This window comes from Morone saxatilis, unplaced genomic scaffold (assembly GCF_004916995.1).
Source record: "Morone saxatilis isolate NCDOM2014 unplaced genomic scaffold, NCSU_SB_2.0 Contig20, whole genome shotgun sequence".
Taxonomy (NCBI): domain Eukaryota; kingdom Metazoa; phylum Chordata; class Actinopteri; family Moronidae; genus Morone; species Morone saxatilis.
The window spans coordinates 11,230,935-11,239,935 of NW_023339763.1; the positions used below are offsets into that span (position 1 = coordinate 11,230,935).

The 9,001-nt window shown below is 41.3% G+C and overlaps 1 protein-coding gene across 1 annotated transcript in view; it reads left to right on the top strand.

Annotated features, from left to right (window-relative positions):
* The window catches only part of caln2 (calneuron 2), a 24,636-nt gene that overhangs the window by 4,884 nt on the left and 10,751 nt on the right, over nt 1-9,001 (top strand). The window contains exons 2-3 of the mRNA XM_035666977.1: nt 274-417; nt 2,286-2,398. Coding sequence (XP_035522870.1) covers nt 274-417; nt 2,286-2,398 — 257 coding nt within the window. The remainder of the gene's footprint in view (nt 1-273; nt 418-2,285; nt 2,399-9,001) is intronic.

Consider the following 9,001-nt stretch of genomic DNA (forward strand, 5'->3'; position numbering starts at 1 on the left):
AGAGGATACAAGAGGAAAATAAATGAAAAAGTAAAAGAGAGCTGAAAGACACATTCACATCCTGAACCACACCTGCCAACCTTGTCCCAAACTAACCAGAAAGCCACACATCACCAACAAAAATTAACTTCACATAAAAAATAAATGGATCTACCACAATGTTAACAAAGCATTCAATAAATATCAATGAAACAATTTATGTATATATAAGACAGACAGACAAACATAGACCATATCATATGTACAATCATGTGTTGTGTGTTTGTTGTGCAGAGATCCGTGAGGCGTTCCGCGTTTTGGATCGTGATGGGAATGGTTTCATCTCCAAACAGGAGCTGGGCATGGCCATGCGCTCCCTGGGTTACATGCCCAGCGAAGTGGAGCTGGCCATCATCATGCAGAGACTGGACATGGATGGTGAGGCACTACATAAGGACACACACTTGGGTGCATGCACAGAGCATGCATGGACACATGAAAATACTAGAAGAGAACCTTTTCATAAAAAAGTGGCTATTTAATATATACTGCATGTATATAATGTTTGTTTATAGTTCATATTAAGTATGATGTGTATACGCTTGATAAGCTTCTTTTAATTGTAATGTGATGTAAATGAAAATGATGCCAAAACAAAGAACTTATTGCCTCTTTCACTTGCTTGAGGCAGAGTGGGATTTTGAGTTACAGCTTCCTCGCAATGTCCCTGCAAAACTGTTTCTAAACTGCTCTAAAAGCAGCAGGTAGTCAATTGTCAAAAACAAATTCCCCTTGAGAATAAAGAGAGAACCTGTCTGGTCTGGCTTCTTAAACTCCAGCTCTGCTTGTAAATTCACAGTGGATTGCAATTACTCCTAAGCAGTTCCTGCATCACAGACAAGCTAGTCAATCTTTCAACTGGATCTTATCTGCCTGCTTTTGATTCCACAGCTTGTGGTAAACATCAAAGGTCAAAGCCAAAAGCTTTTTGCTTTAGCCTCCATGACAGTCCGACCATCTGAGAGCAGCGCTGCCATTTGTTCTGAGGAGGGACAGTATCGGTCTCAAGATCCTCTACCTCTGACTTCTATCGTCTCGATGTCGTCGCTGGCAAAGCACTGAGAGTAACAGACACCATTAGTTTGAGACTGTCAGGTATTATCAGGTGTTAGACAACCTGTACAGTTCTTCAGATGATTAATCTTATGTCATTAAAACCTGTCTTAAAAAATCTTAATCCACTGATCTCTGGCATTATCTTCTTATCCTTCCTTTAGGATTTAAATGTAAGATTATATTATGCTCATTTAAAGCTGAATTTTTGAGAAACTGCAGTCAGGTTTCAAAACAAAGAACCAATGCTGTTTGATACACCAATAATATACTGTATTATAAGGTCATGCTTTATTTTTACCTGATATTTCCTTGTCAAGAACTGTCTAATTTGGCATTAATCATGGTAGAGAAGGTGCCTTGAAAGAACAGCTGCAGAAACTTAATTCTCCATACATGTTGAATTGCTTGCAATTAATTGGAATTAATTCATTGCAAGAGTACCAACTGAAGATTGTCTCCATTTGCTCTGTAATTGGTATAAAATTAAACAGTCCTTTGCAGAAAACCTCTTGGAAATGATTACAGACCCAAAAAATAAAGTGTTATCCTACTACCAAAACTAACACAGCAGCACTAAGACTTGTGTAGACTGCTCCTATGCTTCTTATATGCTACTTATTGTAACAAACAATAAACAGAACATTAGGCAGGGCTGTAAACTGGTACCAGTACCATCAATATTTAGTCTATGCAGTAACTCAGTTTATAATACAAGCTGTAGTGGAGATGTTCAGTGAGTATTAATTCTACGGGACACTGCTTGTAGATTGCTATCTCTAACAACATGCAGCAGTAGAATACATATTGTACACTTACAAGTTGTGTCCTTAGAAGTTAAATTTGCAAAATGTTCCCTGAATTGTTGCTTCAATGCAAAAACGATCCCACAATTGCTCGAACATAGACGAACATGTGTGCGCACTCGCACAGGTGCACACACCTTATTTGAAAGGTGAATTAGTGGTGATGATGCATGGGTGCTTGTCATGGATGAAGGCACATCCATCTGTTGATCTGTCTCAGGGCGCTTTTCTTTATTTCGCCAAGAAAGTAAACTTCAGCATAAAATGCATTATTTAGCTCTGGTCTGCCAGCCTTCCTGTCTGTGTGTCTGATTTTCTATTATCCCGGTCTGTCTCCCTGCCTGTGTGTGTGGTTGTGTGTGTGTGTGTGTGCGTATCTGCCCACAGGGGACGGCCAGGTGGACTTCGAGGAGTTCATGACGATACTGGGGCCCAAACTGCTGTCGTCTGACAACAGAGAAGGATTCCTGGGCAACACCATCGACAACATCTTCTGGCAGGTGAAATACAAAGCTGGGGTTTCTCATCACTCACAATCCTCGTCATTTATCAGTTCCATCTTGTACGCCTCCTCTCACTTACTCTGGTTCTGTATTTCAGCAGTCAGAGCTTACATCCTTAAGCAAAGCCCTAGTTTCTGCAGGGACTCGGCACAAGCACACACCTACTTAAGTGCAAAAATACACATATACACACACAAAAACACACTCTCAGACCCCCCACCAGCTTCTTCTGTTCCCTGACAAAAAAATACTTTTTTTCTTTTCGCCTTGAAGGAAAAGGGACCTGCTGGGAATTGACTGTGTTTCTTTACTGAGTTATGTTTATGTTTTTGGGTTTTGGTGTGCGTGTGTGTTTATCTTTCACAGTTTTGCGGAAGGTATTACCATCAAAAAGATTTCAGGGATGTGCCACTGTATGGGGGAAGTCTGAACTTGTGTGTTTTCAAGTGTCCAAACTGGGCACAGTGGTGATTAAGGCTGCAGTTCATCTACATGCTTTTGAACCTGCTTCCTTTGTTTCTAAAAATTGTTCCGGACAGAAAATCTGCTGCTCTCAGAGTGGGGTTTTTTTTGCTTCTTATGTAGGCTAAGACATGCGACAATAATGAAAAGTGCAGCGTTTTGAGTGTGTGTTGGAGGAGTGGGGGGTGGTTGAGTGTGAGGATGGCTGGTTGAGCAGGGTGACAGCTCTCAGGAAGCTGTTCTCTGCTTTCCTTGAGTCAAATGAGAGGAGAAACATTTAGAGGGTGACTCACTGAAATGAGGAGGTGTGTGTGTTTCAGGTTACACACATTTACATAGGCATTCCTCATCCTAGATTTCATTGTGCAATCTCTTCAGAAAATATTGACTATCTACGCCATTCACACATGAGAAAACAAACAAAATTCATGCAAAAAACTGCTGATTTTAACATCAAGATCATTTCCTTCTATAAATGAGACGAATTGCATCTATGAAGCAGGGATGAAGCAAGACGGACTCCAGTGTGCCAGCCAACAAGGCTGAAAGAGATGAGAGAATAGAGAGGGAAGCTGGACAATATGTGAGGATGGGGAGGGTGGTGGCGGTGGTGCAGGGGGGATGCCCCACATAAAGATACAGGAATATAAAGGAAAACCACAAAGGAGGAGAGTGGGAGAAAATGAAAGAAGAGGTACGAGGTGTGTGTTTCATGAAGGTCGAAGACGGTGTGCGTCTCAGGGGTGATTTAAAATGTTCACCTCCCACAAAGAGAGACAAACCAAAAGAAAACAGGAAGAAGGGGATGGAAAAATGAGAGGAGAGAGGGAGCGAGCAATGAAAGCAGAAAGCAAATAAAAAAATAGGAAGAGAGGAGGAGGAAGAGAGAGAAGGAAGGGGATGAAATGGTGGGAGGAAGTGTGTCTCTGAGGACTGTGAGAGAGTGTGTGTGTATGTGTGTGTGTGTTTATATTTTACAGACCTCAGAGGGAGACAGGAGGAGAGGGAGAGTCATTGTATTGCATAGAGAAAGACGGAAGAGAAGTAGGCACATCATGGTGGGCCATAATGACTCAGTCCAGTGTGTTCAGATAATATCCACAGTGAGATGTATAATAATTGACTTCATTGGAGAGATTTAAGACGCCAAGTTTTGTGTGCGTAGAATAAATTCTGTGTGATTGTTCCCCATCTTGTTTGATTCAGTGTAGTGTTGAAACATCTAGAATACATTTCGCTTTTTCTGTTTATCCTTTACAGTAGCATGGTCTGAGTAAAACCTCGGGGAGATTTGCTTTGAAAAACCCCTGACTCAAGTTACCGCATTCCTGCTGACAGTCAGTAAATTACATTTGAAAAAGGAAGCACCCACTCTTCCATTGCAAATTAAGCTACAGTGCCAGAAGATACAAAAACAACATTTTTTTTTTAGCCAATATCATAACAGTGTTTATAGTCTCGAACAAATATGTTTTCACTGAGCAAAAGCGGGAGATCAGCAAAATCCTCTATAGGAGGCACACAGTACCTGAAAAATGTTATCAGTGCCCAGTCTTAAATTACATTCATTTGGAGAATTCTTTTTGTCTTGAGGGATAAATGCCCAGCCTGTGTTAGGGTCACTACTAGGACCACCAAAGCTTGTTTAATCCTCTTTACCACAAATCATGTGTAGCCTTTTTAAAGAGTAACTTAACACCCACTAAACATCTTTCTGATGATTACAGGTTAAGCTTTTTGCTTCACCTCCAGAGGTTTAATTTCTCACCTTGCTGTAGTGATGTACACGTGTACTCCAGGACCATGTGACATCATTGACCTTGTGCGGACAGAGGTGAAACAGGCTTAAAACTTTCAACCAGAGACGCCAGTGAAACACTGCTTTTTAGCCTCGTGTTAAGTTACTCTTTAATATTACAAATAAAAATATTTCTATGCAACTATAACTACTTGTTTATAGGAATAGTTTAACACTTTGGGACATACCACTCTTGTGTTTTTACGGTAAATATGAAGCTTCTTCCTACAGCCTGTTAGCTTAGCTTAGACTGAAACAGGAGGGATTAGCTCTGACTAACAATAGTTTTTACGGGTGGTTATGTGCAGGACTAGCTCTCATGCAAGTGCAGTCACTTTCTAGAGTCTCTGCTGGTTGCCTGGCAACCTCACAGTGACAACAAAAGGATGTTGCTGTGACCGACAAAGCAATGGTCCTATTTCCCCTCTTTATGCTAAACTAAATTAACTGTCTCATGGTTCCAGCTTCATATTTAACAGACATGACAGTTGTTTTGATCTTTTCATCTAGCTCTTGACAAGAAAGGGTAAACACAGATTTTCCAAAATGTCAAACTACTTCTTTAATGTTAGTGAAAGATTGTGGTCATGGGTAAAGGAAACCATGATTGATTGATGGCAAGAGATGGGATGCTAGTCCCTGGATATCAAAGTAAAATGTAAACATTCACCTTGATCTTCTCCCAAGACATTCTGCAGTCATGTAGGGGAACAGCATCTCCATTTCAATCTTTGTTAATAAGACAAAACAGTCATGTTACGACTAAAGATGTCAACTAACAAGTCATTTAAAGCACTTGAACAACCTACATCTCTCCGGGCAGCCAGTGATTTCCATTAAATTCCACAGTGTAAAAATCAAATGGCATGACTCTTTTAACTCTTTGAACATCTAGTCTGCACTCATTTCTCATTTGTGTTAAAAGTAACATAACAAATGCTAAGTCCAAGCTGTATCAAAATATGTATAAAAGTGTTTTACCGTTAACTTTTGTCAATATTTTTGTCAATGACAACAGATACCAAAAAGAAGGGTGAAGATAGCAGAATGAAATAGTCAGCCAGTGACAGGCTTATCACTGCCGTCTGCATCTGTTGTGACAGTCTGCAATGTTCATACTGATGACCAGGGATGCCAAATGTAGAGTAATTTAAAAAAAACAAAAAAAATACATGGTGTGTTGCTGTTACATAATAACTGCCATTTGGTGGATTTGGAAAGTGTAGTTTCATAAGTGCAATTATTTTAACACAAGTGTCTAGAAAGTGACTGGGACAGGGCCTCTTCAGTTTCAGCACCTCGACTGTGGAACATTTTCCTTCAGACTGACAAATCTGATGATTTATAGGAATTGTCTCTCATTACATCACACAATTGTGCCTGATTCTATTTCTGTGGCTCTAATTTATCTATTATTCATTTGTGGTTGGCTGTAGCCTCTGCTGTCTTTGTTAAAAATAATTTATCTTACCTGCAGTTTTACACTAACATGCATCCTCTATGTGCGCGTACATATTTCCGTGCATCTTCTGTCCATAGTCTCCTCTTGGTTAAAGCACTTTGGTACAAACGTGGTTTGAAAAAAAGACAGCAAGTGTAAGCAGGTCGTTGTCTGAGCTATCTACAACTCTCCCCTTGGAGAAAATTACATATACAATAAAACATCAACAACATAATTTTCACCAAATCTGGGACCCCTTCATTTGCTATGTATTGAGAACAGATTTGTTACATGTGATGGAAGAGCCTGGGGACATGTAAACACTGGCACTTTGCAGTAGACATGTTTGTTCAAGACATGTAATTGTATTTCTTTGTATTTATCTGTTATGTTGTGAAAACAATAAAAAGAATGTTGGTAAAAAAAATAAAAAAAAAGACAAGACCTTCACTTTACTTGTAGGTGTCAACTAACCCTTACAGCACTGCTGTTAGAAAAATTGGAGAAAGAAAAAAAGAAAAAAGAAAAAAGAAAAAACAATGCTTGCAGGTTGTCACTCTCTGTGACTTTTTAGAAAAGGGTCAGAAGACAAAGCAGGTGGACGACTGACGAAACAAGCTTTTGCTGTACGAGGGCAGGCAGGATTAGACGGGAGGGACGGCGTGTAAGCACCTGTTCTTCTGATTGATGTGTCCTGGCTTCTTCAGTATGTCACCGGTCACTGCTCACGATCCCCTGCTGTTTTTCTGTCACACGCACACTCACAGGCACACAAATACACACATCACATATTTGAATTCTTTCAGTGAAATACAAAATTCTCTGACGGGCAAACTCTTCAGTCTTACATCCCCTGTCACTGTGTGTGTTTGTGTTGATGTCAAGGTCCTTCAGAGACTGCCCAGAGGGAGAAATCACTCTGTTGGTAACAGGTAGTGCCTCTGCTGTGGCTTTTCCCCCCTCAGACAGACAGACAGGAACATTGTTACATTCTCCGTGCTCCCACTCTGAGCTGTCATGTTGTCTGTCCTGCGGCTTCAGTCCAAAGAGTTGTTCCTCCCTTTCCGAGCATCCATTCAAAGCAGAGACAGCTTTGGCACGAAGGAGAGCAGAAATCATGCAGCTCCGGGCCTCCCAACTTCTGCTGCCACTGCCTGTTTCTCTGCCCTGGAGTGCAACACAAAGGTTGCATGCAGTTAAAGGTCCAATCTGTATTTTTGTTTGCACTTAAATAAATATGTAGTATTCAAAGAATTTGATCAAAATACTAAAATGTAAACACATGCTTAACACAGCATCAGAAAATGTTAATAACTGAAATGAAGTTGTTGTGTAGTGTTCGTCCATATTTCAAACACTCTTTCACACCCGTGAAGGTTCCATATGTAAGATTCTGAGGCATTTGTATGTATTAATCACTTTTTATTTCCAATGTGTGAACGGATTGTAACTTTAAAAATGAGACCATCCCCAGCATTCTCGGTTGCTTGTGGACACACAATGCATTTCTAGGGATGCAGATTTTTCTAGATTTTCTGCAGGAATGATGTGAGCTTTATGCACGCTCCCGAATGCCTTCTCTCTTCGCCTTCCTTCAGTGTCAACAGTGTGCAACACTAGCTAATGTTAGCTTATAAATGGAGTCCGCTAATATCAACAAACAACCGACACCAACCATAACACAGAGTAAGAATTCAACAAAGTCAAACCTAACATAACTGCAACGTCTCTAAAATATATTTTCATATTGGCAGAGCCAGTGATGCCTAGGAATAGGCTGGGTGACAAACAAGAACAGATTGGTGACAACTGGAGACGCAGTTGACAGCTCGGAAAGATGGCAACTGGGGCAGGATAGGGTAGCAGTCCAACCTGCATATCCAACAAAGCTACAGACTGACCCACAGAACCATAACCCCAGAGGAGTCAGAGAGTCCCAATAGGACAGACTTTACAATGACAACCGTGGCAAACAGAATATCAGCAATGACAACTGCAAGATGCATTTGTGGCAAAATCTGCAAGAATGAATGCAGCCTTAAAGTCCATCAGGGTGCACAGAATCCACTCCTGGTGAGACACAGGTGGAGCCTGGCCTGGAGACAGCCCACAGAGCCCAGGATCTCCAAGTGCTAAGCTCTCCATCTCCCAGTAGTTCAGCAGCACCAGATCAAGCCAGCACAGAGAGTGGCATCACAATGTTATGATGTGGCAAGAATGATTGAATCAGCAGCAAAGGAAAAGGCAGACAGACAGCTTCAGATGATGAAGCATCATCGTCAATTTCACCGCAGACACATCTAAAGTAGAATAGATCAAGACCACTAGACCCCATACTATGAACCAAAGGGCAGAACATTCTACCAACTGCAGAAAAAGCTTCAGACTCTGGCAAGCAGTTTGAGGCAGCAACTGAGGAATAATCTCACAAGCCTGTGCAGAGCGGAATGGCACGAGAGAGAGAGAGAGTCAGGAAGCAAACGTGAGCTCCCGAGCTTGTGCATTGCAATTCACAAAGCAGCTGTTAGGGCAGAAGTGCAGCAGCAATATTGCCTGCTCTAAGGAAGAGGCAGACCATGATGCAAGGTACTGGCATCCAACTAGCTAACTGCAGCCTAGGATAAGCTGGGGTTGCCTGGCTGGCTGCCTGGCTGTGGCTTGGCTCTGTGGTGTGGGTCTGGCATTGGTTGCTTTGTGGCTGACTGGGAGATTTATAAACGGTAAGCTAATTAGTAGCATGGCGCCAATGGTCCAAATAAAATATAGGAATTTTGCAAATCTATATATGATTGTAATCTATTGTCCAATGTTTAGTCTCATCGTCTCGTTTTGGCCAATGCCAAGGGTGAAAGCAACAGGATGCTGACTGCATTTTACTTAACGGCCACTGGTGTCATTA